The 22,968-nt window shown below is 35.1% G+C and overlaps 1 protein-coding gene across 3 annotated transcripts; it reads left to right on the top strand.

Annotated features, from left to right (window-relative positions):
* Positions 1-1,834: 1,834 nt before the first annotated feature.
* Positions 1,835-22,451, top strand: LOC121968542. Of its 3 annotated transcripts, none has more exons than XM_042518871.1 (8): positions 1,835-1,967; positions 2,869-2,954; positions 4,462-5,048; positions 5,211-5,288; positions 11,554-11,680; positions 17,338-17,556; positions 17,675-17,799; positions 21,793-22,451. In XM_042518871.1, exons 1-8 carry the CDS (start codon positions 1,959-1,961, stop codon positions 21,930-21,932), a joined length of 1,371 nt encoding a protein of 456 aa, XP_042374805.1. In that variant the 5' UTR covers positions 1,835-1,958; the 3' UTR covers positions 21,933-22,451. The 3 variants fall into 3 exon arrangements, with proteins under 3 accessions (XP_042374805.1, XP_042374804.1, XP_042374810.1); XM_042518870.1 differs by having other exon boundaries at positions 5,202-5,288; XM_042518876.1 differs by lacking the exon at positions 5,211-5,288.
* The last annotated feature ends 517 nt before the right edge of the window (positions 22,452-22,968 follow it).

Genomic DNA, 22,968 nt, shown 5'->3' with positions numbered 1-22,968 from the left:
CCGGCGAAGTATGAAGGCTCTTATATAGAGCTGTGGGGAGGCTCGGGCACACCTACCGAGGCGTACACGTGTCCTGATACCATACCTTAGCATGAGCTTGTCAGAAAAATATGCCTGACACCATACTATACAGTCTGATCACCTCTTTGATGGGACAGCAGGTCCTTCCGTCGTACGATTTTATGTATGGCCTGGTCGTCGAACATGCCTGCTGTCAGAAAATGATGTTCCCTAATGTCCCATTGCCTTTGTCTCCTTTTTCCTGACGCCAAGCATTCATCCGCTCGGTAGGCATAGGTCCGACCGGGCGTAAGTATCGGTCTGACCGGGTGCTCATCTGAGAGTGTTCCACAGCAACGATGCTTTATGCTTCGGCCGAGCGAGCTATCCGCTCGGCCCGGTGAACCTTTTCACTATGAGCGTCGGAAACCCTCCCATGGTCGGGTTGCCTTCTGTCCGGCCCGGGAAGCTCCTGGCCGAATGTCAGGTCGGCCCGGCATGCTTCCGTTCGGCCCGGCATGCTTCCGTTCGGCGCGGCATCCTTCCGTTCGGCCCGGCACCCTTCCGTTCGGCCCGGCATGCTTCCGTTCAGCACGACATCCTTCCGTTCGGCCCGACATGCTTCCGTTCGGCGCGAACTTGGGGTTGAGCTCCACGTGTTTTTGACCCTCCACCCATGAGGGTCCCCCGTCCTTACCACCAGATCAATCCCTATTTATAAAATAAGTGAAATGATATAAAAATAAAAAATATAATGATTTATCAATAAAAATAAAACCAAATCAATCCGCTATTAAAACGCTTACATAGTTTTTTTTTTTAAAAAATTAGACTGATTATTCATCTGGATTTTCATTCTAATTAATTAAATAAAAATTAATATTTATTTGTTCTTTTATTATATTTGTGCAGACAAAGGTGTCAAACTTTAAAATATCATCACGAAAGTAAATGACATAAATTAAGTTTTATTTTATTTTTTAATTTTAAACATTTTTATATTGATAAAATATTAGAGACCATATTGCTTCCTATTATTTGAATATTGATATATTTGTTAGAAAATATAATTTAAATATGCAAAAATATAAAAAATAGAAGAATTTGTTCCATTAAAGAAGTTATACTTGATCTGTTACTAATATTGATGAACCATTTTAAAATTTATCTTCAAGAATGGATTATTTTATAATAATTAAACGGAAAAAATTATCTTAGATTGATAATTTGTATGTACTCGGCAATTTTAAATATGCCTTTTTAATATTAACACGAATAAGGAATTAAATTTAAATTATTTATAGAAAGATTAATGGGAAGAACCTGCCAAATGAAAGACAAATATTATATATAAATCATTTACATATGTTTATGAATTATAAGCAATAGAGACATGCAAGAAGAATTAATTTTTGTTAAGAATATTTCAAAAAATGAAATTTTGATACTTACTATGATTGGACTATTATATATGTTAAAAAATATTTAGATTTATTTCTGTTTTTTAAAAATCAAACAACTTTAAATTTAATTGATTCTTATTGACGAAGAAAAGTGATTTCGCTGCTGTCCGAGCGTCTCATCGCCGGGCCCCATTGATTGTCATTGCACCATCCACCCATGCGATCACCGCCTGCTGCCCCAGCCGTACGGCCGCGGAGACAAATAGCGACAAACTCTCTCTTACGGTACCCATCTCCTGAATACCCACTGTTAAGTCGATAGTTCGGTGACGACGTGGCATACCGTGCCTCCCGCTGACTGAGGTATCATTGTGGGCAACGCATGTTGAGTGTCCCCAATGAGCTTTTAAATTGAAGGAAGCTTTTTCATGCTATTGCAGGGAGGCGGAGTTGCCTCTGTTGGTTACAAGGAGAAAGAGAGGAGGAAGAGCCAAAAGTCGCGTCTCGCTTCTCTCGGTGCATTAGCCGTCGCCGCCGAGTCTTTCTCCGGCGACAATGAGGAAGGTGAGGCCTTCTTTTCATCGTTTTTGTTCGTTTCTTGTTCCGAACGTATATTTCTTTGAGTTTACGAAATCGCCGAAAGCGAGTAGAGTGCATAAGCACGGAACGAGCCATGAGCGAATGGGCAGACTATTTAAATACGCAAACCTTTGAATCAACCAACGAGAGTACAAAACGGAAATAGGTATGGAAAGCCCACGGAGCGGTAAGGCTACGGTCACTAGACCGGATGGAAATTTTTTCTTTCCCTTGAGTCTGCTTTCTTGAAGAAGATGAGCCTGATCTTGTGAAGCTGCATATCAAGGAAGGGGCTTTGATCCGTCTGAAGCCAAGTCTGTCTTATAATAGTAGTAGTTGCCCCTGATCCTCGAGTGATTCTCCTCGGGATTTCTTTTTTCAAAAACTGCCCTGCCCTGCCCTGCCCCGAAAGAATGCAAGAAAAAGAAGAGGTTTGACTGACTTGGATTAGAGAGGTGGGGGGGCCGGCCTTAGTCAGAAGGAGATAGAAAGGGAACCACTTGCATTCTGTGACACGTGTCAGCAGGGAGAAACTGGACCCTTGCACCGGGTAATAGTACAATTGTTAGACTCTCCAATGGATAACTAAGGGATCTAAGATTCAAATGCGGTGCAGTAAAAAGCGAGCCTAAGAATGCTTGGATGGGTCTCCACGAGTGTTTTCTGATTTATCTTAGTGGCCGAGGAAAATTTCCGTGGGACCGGCCAGTCACATGCAGGATTAGTCAGTTCGAAAAGCTGGATACCTGAATTATCAAAAGAAATTGGAACCCTTTATTTTCTTGTTATGAGTTTATCTGTTTTGAATTTCAACTTTCTCTATTTCTCTGGTTTCTATGTATTATATGTTGACCTAAAGGATGATAACATTCCCTTGCTCTTGCAGACAAAATTGTGTGGTATTTGTGGAGATACGGGCTACTCGGAACAAATTATCACGTGTCATCGTTGCAGAAGGAATTTTGAACACACGTAAGCCTTGCAGATTTAACTAGTTTTAACTTGTTCTCAATACTCTGATTTTACTTTTTACTGAATATTGTTTTAGTAGGTGTTTTGGAGCCAAAGTGCAAGTTAAAATGACTCTTGATCATTGATTCAACTTTGTTTTAACTTATAAGAATTTGGCATGTTTAGGATTGGATAACTTGGATCCTACCTCCTATTTGATATATATATATATTTTTGTAATGAACATTGAAGTGCAATCCTTGGTGCTCACTATGTAATTCAAATTAGGACCGTAGAGGACCATAACAGTTCTTGTCAATCAAATGTATTCCAAAGTGTCATAAACACAATTTTATTGTTTATTCAGGACATAGAATATCTTGTCTCATGAACACTTAAATTACTTTTGGTGATAACATGACAAATTACATTCATAATGATCAGTTAACACTTCAAAAATGCACGTGATGAATACTGGTCAGATGCTTGGAGCCCATATTATTCTGTTTCCTTTTTTGTTTTGAATAGTTTTCAATGTATAACGCTCCCTTAAAGATCCTTACGAGGTCTAAAACCTTATCTTAGCATGCAAAAGTTTTTTTTTAATGTTTTAGATCCTTGGTTGGCTCACTTGTCATATGTAGACATATGATATGCAGACATATGATATGCTATCACTTTTTAAGGTCAATGTGAGTATGTGAAGGGCGACTTTAAAAAGTGAGATAGGTGGTTGCCTAGGTGGTTTTAGTAGGCATCTACTTCGCCTACACTATAGTTCTCTTTTAGGCGGGGTGTTTTAAAAATCGAGGTAGGTGCCCACCTAGGCCATCCAAGCAGCTTTCTTAGGCAATCAGTTTAGTTAGATTTCGAGATGGTTTGTTCATGGAAAGAATTTTATGTTTTTCTGTAACTTTTTGTTCTATTAATTGCAATGTGAAATTGTATATATTTTCTTGTCATATTTTTGTTGATTTTTATTATGTGTTCTTGAAATGTGATATGTGACCAGGAATATAATTTTAAAATTGACTTGATAACTGTATATTAGTAATATTAATATAACCATCTAGGCCTTTGCTTACTGCCTAGACACTAGGTGGTTGGCTGACCACCTACCACCTAGATAATTCCTTGATGAAGGGTTGCAAGTGTAAAGACAAGAAAAATGAGTTTTCCATAAGATCTATTCTAGTTGCTTAGGTTTGTTCATTTTAATTCTAATTATTGTTATAATCTTCCTCGTATGACTAATCATGATATATATCTAAATTTGACAATCTAGTTAAAAAAATGCAATGAGATCTAAAACAGGCAATGGATTATCTGGCTAGGTAAGTTTATTGGGTGAAATTCAGGCCATTGTCATGTTAATGCCTGAATCATGTCTTTATTTAATGTGCGAAGTCTTTGTGAATCAGAGCTATATTTTGTGAAGTCTGTGGATCAAAGCTATGTTTTTTTTCAGTGCATTGATTACAATGATGCTAACCTTGTCAACCCCCTTTTATACTTTTTAATTTTGCAGTTACTGCATGAAAGTGGTTCGTTTTGGGGTTCGAGATAATTGGTATTGTGATGAGTGTTCCAATCTGTCAGTCGATGTAGCTCAAAAGTCAAAGATGCCTCATACAGTTATGGAAAGTAATTCAAAAGCTTTCCATCCTCTCTTGAACAGGGTGCCTCCAACTAAAGGAAGTTCCAATTTGAATGACCAAAGAATTCCTAAAGAAATTGATGATTCTAGGAAGTGGCGGAACAGGAAGCATGTCAAACACTCGTCAATACCAATGGGTTTCTACAAGGCCATTCAAAATGCAAAAGTAAAATTCATTTCAACTGAAGAAGTTTGCTTTACTAAGCATCCAAAGATATCCTTTAAAGCATCAAATTCAGGTCCTTCAAGTTGCCGAAGGAGTTATGCTGCGACGTTGCATCCTAGCTCAAGAAAAGAAGTAAAAGACCCATACACATCCTCTAGTTTAACAAAACCTGGGGTTTTCAAACAGCCAAATGCGGCTACTGTTTATTCTGGCCTTCTTGCCGGAAATGTCAGCACAACCAGGGATGCTGTTATTGTTGATAAGGAAGCAAATATGAGAAAGAAAGTTCCAGGTGCTCTTTTGATATACCTCTGAACAATTTATATCTTTGTAGGTCACCAGCTATTCTTAAATGTGCTGTTATATTTCCAAATTACTACTTCATAGACAACACTTTTAAGAGCTGTTGCTGCTATGGGCTTATGTTTTTCTTGAAAGTTTACAGTGTCTGCAGCTTTAGGTGTTGCTTCTGATGATTCAGCTTCATACACTGCAAATAGAATGGGAAATAAAATAAAACTCAAGGCCCTAGGTATGCATATCTACTTTCAACATATGTGTGGTTAGTGTTGTACGTTGTTACGGTTCTCCTTTAGTTGCTACATCGCACTACACCTCATGCATAACAGGAGGAACAAATGTTATACATTCTGAGGAAAAACACAAAATATCTATTGTTGCTGATAGTTACCCCCAACTAATAGAATCAATTAAAGTGTCAAGCCATGTCAGTATGCATGGGTAGCCTGCTAACCACATGCGAGACAACTTTGATATCAACACTAGAGCAGCTTCAACTAGATCTTAGATCTAAGTTTACAACTCTATCTTGAATGGAAATGCATGCACAGCGGAAACAAAGAGGAGGGGAGACCACAAGAGAGACTAAGGGAGAGGTAAGAGCTCTAGAGAGAGGAGAATGAGATTGCAACTCATTGGGGAATGAGATTGGGCAACTGGTGGGAGGTGAGGTAAAGGAAGAGAAGGTAGGATCAGGAAAGAAAGTGGAAGAGAAGGAGAGTATGTCAAGAGGGAAGAATATAAATGATTCTTAATTTTCTAAAATTTCACTAACCTAAATAAGCAGAACTAGACTATCCTATTTCATAACTTGGTTTGTTCCTAATTTAACCAATGGATCCAAATCGAGCTTGGTTTAAACCTACCTGACTTTGATTACCATGCCTAATCGGTAGGCTTCATTCAACCCTAAATCTATTTTTATTTGATCACTAAACCTAAAATATTAGCTTGATTAAGCTTAACTAATTGCCTAAAATTTTAAAAAATTAATTTAAGATGCAAAATTTTTAAAAAGGATAAAATTCTATTTTTTTTGTTTGTGTTTTAACTCGTTCTATCGGGAGAGATCATATGAGCATGCTATTGAAAAACTAAGGGTTAGTGAGATTGTATAAAGCTTCTTCTCTCCCTCCTTTGTATCTTCTTTGAGTTTTAGTTTCAATGTTGTGGAACAATTCAGGTTTGATACAACACTTTAGTTAAAAGAATACAATAACAACAACCAAGCCTTTTCCCACTAGGTGGGGTCGGCTGTATGAATCCTTTTACGCCATTGAGCTCTATCTCCTATTATATCATCTATATTTAAATAAATTTTATCTTGTTTTATTGTTGCTAACCAATTCTTTTTTGGTATTTCTCTTCCTCGTTTGATATGCATGTTTATCATAGTTTCACATCGCCTAACTGGAGCATTTATTGGTCGTCTAAGTACATGTCCGTACCATCTTAAACGTTATCTCTCGGAGTTTTTCCTCAATAGATGCAACTCCGACTTTCTCTCTAATGCTCTCATTTCTTATTTTGTCCATCTTCGTATGTCCACACATCCACCTTAACATCCTCATCTCTGCAACTCTCATCTTCTGCTTGTGTGCTCAAGTCATAGTCTAACATTCAGCTCCATATAACATAGCAGGTCTCACTGCGGTTTTATAGAACTTACCTTTAAGTTTAAGAGGTATTTTACGGTCACATAAAACACTCGACGCTCTCCTCTATTTCACCCATCCTGCTTGTATTCTATGTAAGACATCTCTCTCAATCCCTCCATCATTTTGTAAAAATGATCCTAAATATTTAAATCGCTCGGTTTCAGGCAACTCGTCCTCTCCTATCTTAATAATTGTTTCATTACTTCTAATATTGCTAAACTTAAATTCCATATATTCTGTCTTTAATCTACTAACCTTAAAACCTTTCCCTTCTAGTGTTTCCCTCCAAGATTCTAACTTAGCATTTACTCCTTCACGTGTCTCATCTACCAAAATAATATCATCTGCCAACAACCTGCAACATAATAATGTGTCTTGGATGTGTCTAATGAGTTCGTCCATAATTAGTGTAAAAGATATAGGACTTAGAGCTGATCCTCGATGTAACCCTTGGAAATCTTTTGATTAATTGCTTGAGTCTTCATTATATCCTCATACATATCCTTAATTAGTTCAATATATGCCACGCTAACACCTTCTTTTCTAAAATTCGCCATATAATTTCTCTTGGGACTCTACTTTTTCTAAGTCAACGAATACCATCTTGTCTCGATATTTTTCAATTAATTGTCTAAGAAGATGTATAGCTTCTATTGTCGACCTTCCAGGCATGAATCCAAATTGATTTTCTGTCACTGTTGTCTCCTTCCTTAATCTTTTTTCTATTACTTTTTCCCAAAGTTTCATAGTATGACTCATTAGTTTAATACCCCTATAGTTTGCACAATTTTGTACGTCTCCCTTATTCTTATATAAGGGAACTAGAGTACTTATCCTCCATTGATCAGACATTTTTTTCGTTTTCAATATCATGTTAAATAATTTTATAAGTCATTCAATACCTTGTTTTCCTAAGCACTTCCATACCTCTATTGGAATATCATCTGGTCCAACGACTTTTCTATTGTGCATCTTATTTAAAGTTTGTTTTACTTCTGAAGTTTGAATTCTACGATAAAAATTAAAATTTCGATGCTCCTTTGACCTAATTAAATTACCCAAGTTAAGTTGGTCTCCTAAACCTTCATTAAAAAGTTGATGAAAATACCTCTTCCACCGCTCTTTTATTTCTCCATCGCTTACTAATACCCTATTACATTCATCTTTAATACATTTTATTTAGCTAAGATCTCTTGTTTTTCTTTCTCTCACTTTAGCTATTCTATAAATGTCTCTTTCCCCTTCTTTTGTATCCAATTTTTGATATAACCGTTCAAAAGTTTCATTTTTTGCTTCACTCACCACTTTCTTAGCTTCTTTCTTGGCTATTGTATATTTTTTTAAGTTTTCCTCATTCTTACAAATATATAATTCCTTATAAGCTATTCGTTTTTCCTTCACTTTCTCTTGTACTTTCTCATTCCACCACCAAGATTCTTTACTTAGCGGTGCATGTCCCTTTGACTCACCAAGGACACTCTTAGCTACTATTTTCAACTTTTATACCATCTTATCCCATGTTGTATTAGAGTCATCGTATATTTCACCTAATGCTTGTACTTCTACCTTCTCCTTAAATATATGTTGCTTCCCATCCTTTAACTTCCACCACTTAATTCTAGGAATTGTATATATTTTCTTTCTATTGATACTATGTTTAAGACGTATATCCAACACTACTACCCTATGTTGGGTAGTTAAGCTTTCTTCAGGGATGACTTTGCAATCTTTACAAATCTTTCTATCCTTCTTCCTAACCATAAGAAAGTCAATTTGCGATTTATTATTCCCACTTTTGAATGTGACTAAGTGTTATTCTCTTTTCTTAAAAAACGTATTAGCTAATATAAGGTCGGTCATATGCTATCGCAAAATCTAATATAGTTTTCCCTTTCTCATTCCTCATTCCAAACCCATAACTCCCATGTACTCTCTCATATTCCTCATTTTTCACTCCGACATGTCCATTTAGATCACCTCCTATTAAAATCCTTTCATTTGGTGAAATATTTTGTAATATTTCATCTAAGTCCTCCCAAAACCTTGATTTGGTAGCTTCATCTAATCCTACTTGTGGTGCATATACGCTAATTATGTTCATAGTTTCTTTCGCCACTATTATCTTAAGGGCTATAATTCTATCCCCTTTTCTAACTACTCCTACAACTTCATCCTTTAACAAACTATCTACAATAATACCCACTCCATTTCTTGTTTTACTCTTTCCAGTATACCATAACTTAAAACCCGTGTTCTCTATCATCTTTGCCTTCTCACCTGTCCATTTTGTCTCTTGTACACACAAAATATTAATTTTTCTCCTAATCATCATATCTACTATCTCCATTGATTTACCAGTGAGAGTTCCTATGTTCTAAGTTTCAAATCTTATATTATTAGTTTTCCTATCATATTTGTTCTTATCTAACCTATGGTGTGAGAACTCTTGCCTATTTAACACTACACTCAAGTTGGAGATGTAGCGGTCCTTGCTGAGACGTTACAGTCGGACCCTGTAACGCGAACTCTTGCATATTTATCACTACACCCAAGTTCTGTAGATGTAGCGGTCCTTGCCGAGACGTTACAGTTGGACCCTGCAACGCGTTCCTTCCGGGGAACAACCTAGCATTAGCACAATAGTTTAATGGATTCATTCATGAAATATTTGCCATAGTTTGACGCTGGCTGGCAACCTAACGCAACCCTCCTCCTTTATCCGGGCTTGGGACCGGCCATGACCGATCATCATGGGCGGAGTTACTTTAGTTAAAAGAATGATTTAAGAAAATTATTCATTTATTTTATTTTATTTTATTTTATTTTATTTTTATGATTTAAGAAAATTCTTCATTTATTTTTTTCACTATTTACAGTTCATTTTATTGGAATGCCATTAAGATGCATAATGATTGCAATAAGTGCTAACTGATTGGATCACATTAAAGGGTTTTTTCCTCAAAAAATTCAGTTCGTTTGAATGTAATTTTTTTTTTCAAATTTGAATTTGATTTTATAAAAAAATCTTAAAAAAAAATAAATTTGATTGATTTGAGTTGAACTGCGTTTAATATTTTTCATTTTCATTGATTTGTACTCATTAAATTAAATAAATTTAAGTCACAAAACTCATTCTAATTTAAACACAAAATATAATATATCTAAAATTTGAAAAAAACTATATCTCTATCATTGTTTATTTTAATAAATTGTAGCAAGTTTTAAAATTTTAACTCGTATCGAGGTTTTAGTGCCGTGTCGATATAGTTTCGATATTTTTTAAATATAAAATATATTAATTAAAAAATAAAATATGTAACATAAATATTTTAAAAAATAAACAATATAAAAAATAATCTTTAGAAAAGGAAAAGATATGAAAATAGATAAATAAATAAATAAAATTTTTATTATATTTTTTAAATTGAAATATAAAATTAATTAGATAATTTTATAAGGGTTTAATAAAGTCTCTTTAGATTATCTTCATTATAACTAGGAGTTAATTAAAATAATTAACCTAAGTTTAATTAAAAAAATTCGAAATCTGACACCACTCGCGAGCTCGCACGACTTCAGTATTGCCGCGGGATTGGGCGACCCCTAAGCCATGGCCGTGGGGATCGCGTGACTCCTCCGGTGCGACTGTGGTGGTCGTGCAACCCCTTTGCAGCAGCCATAGAGTCGCGCGACGCCTCCGCGGCGGCAGTGGAAAGGTTATGTGACCCTCCGCTGTTGTTGCGCGTTCGAGTGACCCCTTTGCTGCGGCCATGGGATCGCGCAACACGTCACAACAATCGTGGGTTTGGTGCTGGGGTTGTGCTGGTGCTGGTCGCCGATCGGAACGAGATGTTTCGTCCGTTTCGACCGTCTCGGCACGATACTTTAAACCATGAATTGTAGCTATGTGGTTAAAATAAATCAAATTAAAATGAAATAATAGAAGCTTGAATTGTTTCACTACATCCATAAAATAAAATGCAAGATGATATATTTGATGCTCAATGTTTTTATATGTTCATGAACAAATTTTAAATATATACACTAAAAAATAAATTATACATTTATTTTACATTTTATAGTGACCATAGAGCTAATATTTAAAGAAATTATGACTACAAATTTTTGCCAAAATATTAGAATAATACTTGTCCTAGAACAAGTTGAATGCATAATTAAAAACATCCTCAGAAATATGGAATTGTTTTAATGGTGCAGAAATTGAAAATAAAGCATGACCCAGTTCGTAGAGGGGCAATAGAAGGTTCCATTTTCTTGTTGCTCATTTTAGCTTCTACTTGAAAAAGTTGAGTAGATTATAAGGATAAATCATTATGGAACATACAAAAGATACTGTGTACAAATGACTAAAAATAAAAATTAATAATTGTTTGTAAGTATTTTTAACTTGAGCAAGACGATTAAATTAATCAACAATTAAATAAAAAACAAACATGTATTAGTAATTTAATTAATTAATTATTTTTTTTTAACTTATACATGACTCAAGTTTTCAAACCTTAGCAGAGATTTACCTTTTTGATTTCAGTTGGAATAGACAATTAAATGTAAAGGAATACACAAACAAGTGGGAATTTGAGTGTGGGGTATCTCATCTGATGCATCCCTTTTTGAAATTTCTTGAGTAATTCAATAACTTAAATTTTTGTCCATGGTTCAAAACCTTCAGCAGTCTTTTGCTTGTAGTGATGCATCGCCAATTGATTCTCTCATGTCCTTGACCAACATGAATGCTTATCACCAATTGTATCATCAAGAACAGTCTGATTTAGACCTCTTTTACAAATCACGTTGTGAATCAAAATAGATGTTTAACAGATGGAAGGGAAAATTATGCTACCACATCCAAGAGACCAGCACCTGAAGCAACTAACCCACCACAGATATTGCTCATACATCCAGCTGAGAATCTTTTGAATGTCCCTGCTCCAAAAGTTTGTTGGAAGTAAGTGCCAGACATCTCTTGCTAATGGATAAACAGAATAGTTAACTTCTGAAATCTTATTCATAGAATGCTTTTGATATTACTATTTTTTGCTGCTGTGTATGCTGTTGATTGACTTCTGTCTTTCTATTGAATTTTACATGCTTGACATTTCCCCCCTGTTTTTTCCCCTGTTCAGGGAAATTTTAGGATTTGTCTGTTGGGTTCATGAACTTAAAATGCAACTAATTCATTGAAGCTTCCTATCAATGTAGTCCTCTCTTAGGCTTTCCAGCAACCTCTCTGTTATTGAGTTTGTTGAACAAGGAATTTAACATACAATTTCGAGGATAAACTCGTATTGATTTTGATTATAGTGTTCTCGAATTCTAGGTTTCCTAGAAAGTTAGGACTCTATTAGGAAGACATGCTTCATGGTGTGGTTGTGATAATATAAATACTTGTGTAATGTATAGATTGTTCTCTTTTATTTTTGTCTTTCTTACCATATAATGGCTTTAGTAGCTAGACATCTTATTGCAGCTCATCATTTAACAACGTAGAGGCCAATCTCCAAGCATTTCCCATGTTAGTCATATACACATTATGCGTACTAGTAAGAAATGAGATGGAGAATAGAGAAATAGAATCATTGTGATAAGATTGTCAAATTTAGGAGAATTGGATAGAATCATTGTATGGAAGTTGATTTTATAAATAAGACACTGAATGTTAATAAATGCTTATGCTCAATAAAATTGTATGGTTCAATTAAGAGAGTGTTCTAAAAGGATTAGATATATCTAGGATTGAAAATTTGTACTCAAAGGAGAATTAAATGGACATAAGGAGAGTATATGAAAAATACAAAGGTGGGCATGAAGGATTTTGGATTGAAAAATGAAAAAAGGATAGTATTTGAAATGTTTGTTTCCTAGTTTTTATATTTGAAACATTTTTTTCGTCTCTATTCCTCGACCACATCTAGTGGGATAATAATTGGTTGTTGTTGTTGTTGTTGTTGTTTTCGTCTCTATTCAATAATAAAACCTTGCTTTGATTGACTTTGAAATTTGTCATTTACCCAGGCACACTTATATCGTTCTCTCCAAAACTATATGCACTATCCACCCCATTTTTCTCTTATGGATAGTGATATATAGGGTCGGTCACCAATCACTATCTCGTAGGACAAAAATGATTTCTAAGCTTTATTGATGATCACACATGGGTTACGTGAGTTTACCTTCTTCGAAACAAATCACACACAGCCAAAATCTTTAAAAAATTTCACAAAATGACTCGAACACAATTACTAGCAATGGCAAAGAATACTTCAATACCAAGATTATCCATCAAAGTTCATGTGTCAATACTCTTCAACAAAATGGAGTGTCAAAAAGGAAGAATAGTCATTTATTGGAAGTAGTCCATGTTCTAATGTTCACCATGAATGTCCTTAAATACCTATGGGTTGTCATGTTCTCTGTTGCTTATCTCATCAATCGCATTACCAAATCAAATATTTGATATCAATTTATTTGATAAAACTCCTATAGAATTTAGTCAAATATCTGATAGGTTATTAGGTTACTATTAATTTTTTTGGATTTCGTATTAGTTTTCTATTAACAAGACATTCTAATTTGCTCATATAAAGAGACATTATGTAACCTTTAGGCTTTGTTTACTTGGAAGGAAGGAAATAAAACTACTGAATATTTTCCATCATGTAAAACTTTCCTCGATTTACTTCTAAAAAAAGATGGATTATATTCCTTTCTTTTCTCTTATTTACTTTGGAAAAAAAAGAGTTATTGTACTTTTTTTTAACCTAATGGACAGACGGATTTATAAATCCTTAGCGGATTATTTTTTTATCATAATTCTGCCTAAACCAGGCAAAAAGCAATTTCCTCCTTCAACGTTTCAACGTGCACAACTATTTCTTGCAGTCGCGATTGAACTCACGCGATCGCAATCAGTGGCCCCGCTCGATGTCCACTTCCTGCCAGCGGTCCCGCAAGGGCATTGTGTGCGACAAGGAGGCTGCCCAGCGAGCGCGAGCGACCTTGCAAGAGCAAGAGCAAGCGTAAGTGACCTTGGGGGTCACTCGTGGTTGACCGTGAGCACAAGCGACCTATGAGGTCGACCCCACAATTTCCTTTCTAGTCCCCTAGCTACTCCTTGCTCACTATGTACTCAGTTCCACCCAAATTGTGAAGCAAATGAAAAGTCCATTTTCCTGATTTGAGAAGCAAGAACAGGGCACGCAAAAGCTGAGTGATTTCGTTTGTTATTCTCCATCTTTAATTTGGTGGATAATAAACCCAAAAGATGTCTCCAACAATGTGTCAATGTCCCCGCCCTCTTTAGATTCCTTACAAATCTGCTATTCCCAATGATTTTTGGCAGAGTGAAGAGTAAGAACTAGCAAAAGAGTGCATATAGTCGAAAAGTTTCAATTGTGATGTTCCAATTGCTTTATTTCATGGTAAACTTGCAGATTTCATCCAAGTTGACATTTTGATCAACATATGCAAGCTTCTCGGCGCTTGTTTGGCGGCAGCCGTTAGAACTACGATCCTCGACGTCAGGATGGATGGGAGCATGATCATCATCCTCGTGACACTGCTCTGTATGCTAATAAACACTCTCGGGCTTAACTTTGTGGTGCGGTGCACGGTCCATTGGTGCGGGCGACAGCTGGCGTTCGAGACGTCGGAGGAGTCAGCGATGTGGTTGGCATCGACATCCGGGTTCAAGAAACAATTGCTCCACTGGCTGCTTGTTGTGCTTTACAGGCCGAAAATAGTGTTCGGACGATGGAGTGCTCGATCTTCTTCGGAGAATTTGCCCACGGTGACGAGGTTAAGGTGCTCCCTTGGTGCCACCATGTCTTTTCTCTTCTTTCCCTTCCTTCCGTTCCGTGGAGAGCTTTTTCTTTTATCTCTCTCGTATTCTTTTCCTTTCTTTCTCTCTCTCGTATTCTTTTCTTTTCTTTTCTCTTTCCTTTCTCTTACCCTTTCCTACGGAATTTTTTCTACCATCAATTCTTTTCTTTCTCCTTTCCATCTTTCAAAGTAAACATAGCCTTAGATTCAAGAAAAACAATTATTTTCTCCACTTATAGTTTAATAGAGTGGAAGGATAATTTTTTTTTTTTATATTTATAGAGGAATTAAGTTGGTGACTCTGAGACTTTGGGAAAGGTGTTTATGGGAAGAAGTAGAACTTATTGAAAACTCAATTGATTTTGTGCCCAAAAGATCAACTACAAATGCTACATTGAAAATGTAGAGGACCTATGATTTATTAAAGACAATTTATGGAGATAAAGGAAAAAAGAAGAAATATTTTTATAAACTTAGGAAATGCATGAGAGCACAAGAATATTTACTATGGTGAGAATTAGACAAGAAAAGAATGTCTAACAAATTATGTTTAATGTGATGAAGGACATTTATTATATTGTTGCTACATGTGTTAACTATTCAGAAATGTAACTAATATTTTTTTTTATTGTTAGGTGTTTTTGTCAAGGGTTGGCTCTAAGTTCCTTTTGTTCAATGGGGAAAATTCATTATGCCCCCTTAGTTACTTTCTTCTTTAGAATGGCCTTTAAAGTTTTAAAATCATTCCAAAAAAAAATAATAATAAAACTTATGTCATTTTAATTCTAGCTACGAACACAGTTTTTTGAGTACTGACATGACAGATGTATTGTATCATGTCATTGGAGTTGAAAATCTACCATGTCATTATTCTGCTTAAGTAACAATATTAGTGGTTAAACGTTACAATGACGTTACAATGATAAGAGGTTGAGAATGAAGTCAAGTGGTAACTTTTGCTAAAACTGAAATCTAACTTCTGGTGGGATCTCCCCTCCCTTCATCTCTTAGGAAAATGTGTCTCTCTTAATCTAAAAGAGAATTGCATTTAAGCTATGATGACAACTTATACATCATCATTATCAACCTATGTTTGTTTTAATTAATTGGGACCTACTATATGGATCTTATCCCTCTCTATTGAGTTGTATACAACACTAAGTTACTAATCATAGAAATGAATTAAATTACCTTTTTTTTATCATACTAACTAAATTACTAATATTTTCTTTGTTCTTCATCTATTCATTATACTTTCTACTCTAATTGATTTAATTTTTCTATCAAAAAAAATTTATTGGAGCTACACCTAATTGATTTCAGATATTGATATTTTTCATTTTATGCTTTCTAATGCTCACATCCATCTTACCATTCTTATTTTTGTATATTTCATATAAAAATTACAAAAATATAAAAAGTGTTTGGGGGTTCCACTAGAGAATTGCACATAAATTTCCAAATATTTACAATTGATAAAGATAATTGCAGTTTATGTTGGTATGCAAATTTTATTTACAGTAATTTGTTGTTGCATGCTACCAAATTTGCCCAAACACTGAACTTAATGGCTCACAGGATGACCCTGTTGTCCGCACATTACTGTTGGTGTCATTGCACTTGGCTGTGTCTGTAATGTTTCCTACGTATACTAGTCCTTTGTTTTTATATACGGGCTTTCAGGTATTTATTACCATTATCCTACCTAGCAATTATGCGATCTTCCTTTCAGGAGCTTTATGCACATATTTGTGAAGAGTTTAGTTGATTTAAATGCTTTGTGTTTACCTCATCGGAATCAGACAGATATTCATGACTTTCAGATGAACCTAGCCCTTAGAGTTTTTCTTGGGTTTATTTGTTGGCTAGCTGAGGATTTAAGTTTTAATGTACTTGGGTTCAAGGCAGTTACAATACTTAAATTGTGATATAGTATATAAATATTTTTGAAATGTTTTGATGCTTGATGTATGATCTATATACCAATTTACTTGCCAACTTTTGTGACATGGGCAGATAAGTATAACTCAGTTGTAATGTAGAACAGCAAGGTGTTTAGATGCTATCCAAGGGCATGCTAGGTTTGGCATACCACAAGGGAACAGGAACCTTTGGTAGAGTACAGGGTCACAAGTTATACTAAAAAATAGTTGTCAATCCTATCTTGATACAATCCTGGCAGCTAAAATCACAGTGACAACATGGACTTTCTTATTAAAATTTCTGAACTTTTCTTACTGAATGTTACATGTATGGTTTATCAATTCTGTGCATTGGTTTGTCAACATTTGTTATCATTGCTAGTCTCTCTGGGGAATAGGGTGTTGATCATTTGATTCTATCCATTTCTAGTATATCAGTTCAGGTATTTAATTGACATTTAATCATATTATTTGAAACCTTTTATTTCAATTCTCAAGAAAAGTTGTGTTGGTCCTTTAGGCTGCATAATACACTGTGTAATGCATCTTGTTGAGTTTCCAAATGCATATCCACAAGTGAAGCTCTAGCTGAATAAGGTTTACATCATATGTTTATAATGATGTATACATTTTGTTTTGTCAATCTAATCATGGAAACGTGATATCTCCTGTTGTATCACCATACAAAGTTTCTCTCTGTGTTTGCAAGTTTATGTAGGCTTATATCTGCATAAAACAAAAGTAAATGAGAATTGCTTGTTCAGTTATTGCTTGCCATTCAAGTTTATGTTGTATCACCCTTCTATATATATTTCTTTTTGAGTACTTATTCAGTTATTGCTTGCCATTCAATTTCCTGCAGGGGTGTCTTTGAAGTCTTTGGCATGGCCATCAATGTGTTTGATGAAATTGAAGCACACTTCCCCTGTCAAGTGTCATACAAAGTATATGATATTTCGAAAAAAATGCCATTTAAGTTAAAGCTCAATTTGCTGCCAAGGCGAGATGCTTGGCCTTTTCAATCTGATATTCCCACATGTTATGATATTGGTTTATACTTTTTTGTTGGTCAATTTGATAGGTAAAGTTGCTTGAAATTAAGTTCAATATTTTTTTTCAAGTTTCTTCAGTTTAAGAAACATTTTTTTCTCTGTATTCAGATAATTCTAATCATTTAATCCATTCCATTTTGTTTACAGGCCAAGCAATAAATATTTTTGGCTGCTGGAGCAAGTTGGTTCAAAAGATTTTGTTATGCAATCTTGCCTAGGAGAAGTGGAATTACTGATATACCCATCCACACAACTGAGATTGGATTCCCAGCGTGAGTATAATAGTTTTTTAATATTAAAAGCCCATCTCCTTAATTACATACACACAAAAAATAGAAATATCAAACTAGAGTTATTGCATAGGCCAAACTAACTATCGCAAACATTCATTTTTGACCTCACGTGGAACTTTAGTTTTATATAATGAGATTAAGTCATTTAAATATAAATTTCTATATACTACTCCTTAGAGGAGAGAGAAGATTCACTTACTAACTATGAATTTGCTATGAATTCATACATGAATTCAAAGTGATTTTGCCCTATTCACTCTGATCCTGTAACTATGAATTTCTATATATAGTTTTGGGATGTGTCTTTTTCAGTCCACTTATCCAGATATGTCTTAGGCCTTTATATCTCTTGAATGATCCAGATTGCACCAGGTCAACATGTTGGTTGACTTAGAGTTATTAGGTTAATGGTTGCATCACTTGAGTTGAAATCACTCTTTGTTGCACATGTCCTATTAGTAGATTGATTGTTTCATGTGGGAAAATGAGATGAAGGATGGTTTCTTATTTGGAAATAAATTAGATACTTGCCTTAATATGACTTGTGACAACACGTATGTGTGAAGTGTAAAAAAGTGCACCATGTAAGCCTCATTGACAAGCTTTCATTCCAATTCACTAACAATCAAATTTATGAAAACTTTTGTACAATGTGATTTCTTGCAACTTGCAAATATCATTGTCTTGAATGATTTTGCTAAATGAGGCAAGCCCAAATGACAATATAATCTTGGTGTTACGTAAAGATGTTGAACATCTTCAAATTATAAATGGCTGGAGCAATTTTGGTGGTAGAGACAATGCCTATTAGTTGGTCGATGGTGTATTCTAATGCAAAGATCAATTATGGGAATCTCATAGAAGATATAGGTTGGTGAGCTACAACACTACCACTAGCTTCTTGCCCATTCCAGGGCAGAGCCATGATATCCATAATGGGGTTAGTTGACCTCATAACGTCGTAGATAAATGCATGTTAGATCAAGAAAATAATGTCCACTTTGATACCATTGATTAAATAACTAACAATACAAGTCTATTGTGTAAATTAATAGTTATGTTAAAATTTTTTTTATTCTCATTGGATATATACTTCATAATTTGTTGATGGGATGTATTGGTATTGAATTATAGGATGACTCAATAATTTAATAATGCATTTGATAATTATTAGCTTTTGCAATTTGTTCATCTGTAAGTTTTTGTCGATTATTTAATTTATTTCCACCTAAAAGTGCTTTATAATTAATTCTGTTGTCTTATTATTTTCTCTCCCTGACTCATGCATTGTATAGTATTTTATTTTTATAATAAATTTATTTAAATGATAATATTAAATTTTGAATTCATACTAATTCAATATGAATAGAAAACAATTTAATTGGCAATAAGATCTATTGAATTAGGTTTTTATGCAAGCATTTATGGCTAGTTTACTTGGGAGCATGGATGAAGAAAAGATTGCACGAGATTTGAAATCCTTACTTTTGTTTATATATAACAAAATAATGGACGGACATATCTCCAATCTATCAGTTGATTACTTTTGCCTCTATTTTTCATCCCCTCAAAATCGGGCATAAGCAAGTGGACGGAAGTGAGCAAGAAGTGTGCAATCTCACAATCTCCCTTGTCTTCTCCTTGGATTCCTCACCGGAGCACTCCGCCTGCAACACCAAACAATCTTCCTCATCCCAGAGTCTACTTGGTCATCACCACCTCGTCTTCTACTTCCCTCCCGCCCCTCTTCTTCTCCCCTCCTTCGCAGCCAGCAATCATAATAGGAGTGGCGACTCGCGAGCTAAACACCGACAAGAAGGTAGTGAAGTCCCTGAAATTTAACCCATCAATCATCTTAAGGAGCCCTTGCACAAGAAAAATGAAGGAGAAAAAAAGGTAAAATTGCGAGAATAAACGGTGGAGAAATCCAAAGAGTAAGAAAACGATGAAAGTGGTGGACTTGGGAGAGGGGATTGAAGGAGAACTGGGAATGGAGAGGAACTTGTCGGAGGAGATGAAGCCCTTGGCAGTGCGATCGAGCTGGTAGAAGCGATTGTAGAGGGCGACAATCTCCTATTGTGAAACTGAAAGCAAGAACAAATCAAGAAAGAACAACTGTCATTGTTGGGCAAGAACAAAGATCAAAGACAGTATAGAGATAGTTGCAGTGGTTTTGGACTTCCTCGATATCGTATTGGGTGAGCATGGCAGATGTGTTCCCCATAGCGACGTCACGATCAAGGTCCGGCCTCGTGAGGTCGCGTGTGATGTTCGACCTCGCAACCTAGTCGTGAGTTCCGGCCTTGCGACCTTGCTGTGAGGTTGCCTCCGAGGCGCTTGTGAGTTGAGGCCTCACTGCGGTCGGTCGTCGCTGCTTGGCTTTCCTTCTCCTTTTACTTTTTATCCTACTTCTTTCCATTCCCCTTCCGGATATGTTTCCACAATGAATTCATTTTCCTTCTTCATCCTCTGAGTAAACAAAGCATTAAAGTATTAAATCTGATTAAAAAAGATAAAATTCAATCTTTATGTTTTAATATCAGCAAAGAGTTAAACAAAATGAAATAATGTAATTACTATCAATTGATATAAATATTGTGGCTTTTTCATTGATCAATAATTAAAATTGAGGTTTCTTTCTCCATATATTAATTTTTATGTAATAAATGATTTATCAAAAAAATAACAATTAAGGCATTTTAAGACCACCATATCTTTTAATGACATATACAGATAACAGGTGGATAACTAAAGATTAAAATATATATAACTGTAAGTTGAAAATGACTTGTTAGTGGTTGATTAGAAATGACACTTCATGTTGGCTGTTGATAATGAATGACAAATCAGTTAAATACATTTATGGGTGTAGAGTTGCGAGAGATGTACTGATGGATAAAGCTGAAAAAAATGACAACACTGTTAGTATGCATAAAATCACACTACTGTATAATTGTCTTAAAATTTAAACCTTTTTATATCTATTGAAGGAAGACATGTTAAAAGGAGTAAAGAAGCAAGGAGAGGATGAAGCTCCAACTCTGTCTCACATTGCTAAATGACACTTCTTAGTCTCACATTGATAAATGAAACTTATTAAACATGCTTAAATACCTAGAGTTGTTCCTTGGCAGTTGAGTGGATTAGGCTATCTCTTAAGTTTTAGCATGGTAATAGAGTTAGTTCATCAACTCTTGCACAATGTCCTTGCACAGTGTCATGCTCAGCTCGCATGTCGGCATGACAAGATCTATAATTCATTTATTTTATAGAGTTCAAATAAAAATTTCAAGATCTCATCTACTTTGAAAATTAATCCGACTACAAAATTAAAATCTGAAATACTTTTTATTTTTTTAAAAAAATATTCATAAATTTTAAAAAAATAGTTATTTTAAAGTTTTTAACTTTTACATTTTTTTAAAATGAAATTGGCTGGCATGTGTTGTGCACACCATGAGCCAATTGTGTTGATCCCTAACATAGTCAGTTTAAGGCAATGTCATGTCGGGCACAACAATAACAATAACATGCCATTTCCAGCCCTTGTTGTGCTTGACACATTTACTTCCCTAAAGAATTTTGGGGTTCATCATGAGAATCCGGATTGTTGAAAATTTGTTTTGGGTTTTTGTTTTTGTCCATAACTGTTGGAAGAATGAAAAATAGTATGGAGCTTTCATTATTTCAAGTTTTATTACTAGACTTTGGTCAATCCTAAACCCTAAACCCTCAAACCATCTCCTTTTTAACTTATTGGCAAATAATTTTCTCATACTTTGCACTGGTCTTTAACAGAACATGCAATTTATTCTGCTTTCTTGAACAAAATCAACGTTCCCATATTTTAGACACTGGATTTCTTACTTCTAGTGACTAGTAAATGACTAAGCTTTGCTTATCTTGTTTTTTTTTGTTCTTTTTTTTTTTGTGATAAGTTTACCTTACTAATGTCATGTATATTAACAACAGGAATTGATGGCCAACCATACTTCTGGGGTGTGTTTCGGAGGAAGAAATTACGGAAACCCGCAGATATTGCCAATGTCTGCCATGAAGCACCTCAAGAACAATCCTCAGCATGCTCCACCTCGTTGGCACCGTTTCTCTAATCTGACTCTGTTTTGGTAAACCAACTGTTACTGTGGCCTTGGGGGAATCGCAACTCACATTTTGTGCAGGTTGGTTTTGATAGTTGGCATTAACTCGTTTGATAGATTACAAAGCACATAATAGTTACAGTTTAATATCAAAGATGAAAGGCCATCGTAGCTTCTGAACACTTCAAATGACAACAGCTGGATGGGGTATAATTCCCCACTTTTGGTGGTAGTCACCTCTCTTTTTTCTGATTACAGCATGAGGTTTACTGAATTAAGAATTTGGTTCAGCTTGTGTTTTTTTTTTGTTTATATTTAATATGTAGTTGGCCATTTTGGATGTTTCTTGTGGTGGACCTGTGGACTTTGGAATAGTCAAATTTGCCATACTAGATCATATAACATGTTTGTCAGGCCTCATGAAGGAAGAATTTTATAATCATAGTTAAGTAACATGTAACTCAACTCTCAACTGTTTGATGCTATGTAGTTTTACCTAATTTGTTAGTAATTTGGCTCTTGAGATCGTCAGTAGACGTATCTTTTGATTGCTGATGTTGATGTTGTACTTCTTTGCTCATTTAGTTTGTTTTTCAAAAAAAAAAATAAAATTTTAAGGGGGTGTTTGGTTCTTTCCTAAGAATAGGAATCAGAATGAGAATCATTGTATTGTGGAATGAGAATGAGTATGAGCATGGATATCATTCTTAAAAGCAATGTTTGATTAGTTGCATATTTTCTATCGGAATAAATCAAATTTTTTTTTTTTTACCCTTAAAAGAAAATAAGAGAAAAAATTAGATGTGAGAGAAAGATGAATGTGAGAGAAAAATATGATGAAAGAGAATGATGAGAGAGAAAGTTTCATGAGAGAGAAAGTGCGATGAGAAAGAATGAAGAGAGAGAAAGTGTGCTGAGAGAAAATGAGAAAAGAGAGTGTGACAGGAGAGAGCATGATGAGAGAAGATGAGAGAGAAAAGTCAAATTTTAGGAACAACGTAGAATGAGTTTATGTAGCAATGATATGTTAGATATTCGTTATTTATTT

The sequence above is a fragment of the Zingiber officinale genome, chromosome 1B, assembly GCF_018446385.1.
Source record: "Zingiber officinale cultivar Zhangliang chromosome 1B, Zo_v1.1, whole genome shotgun sequence".
NCBI lineage: Eukaryota > Viridiplantae > Streptophyta > Magnoliopsida > Zingiberales > Zingiberaceae > Zingiber > Zingiber officinale.
This window is presented reverse-complemented; position numbering and strand designations above follow the sequence as displayed.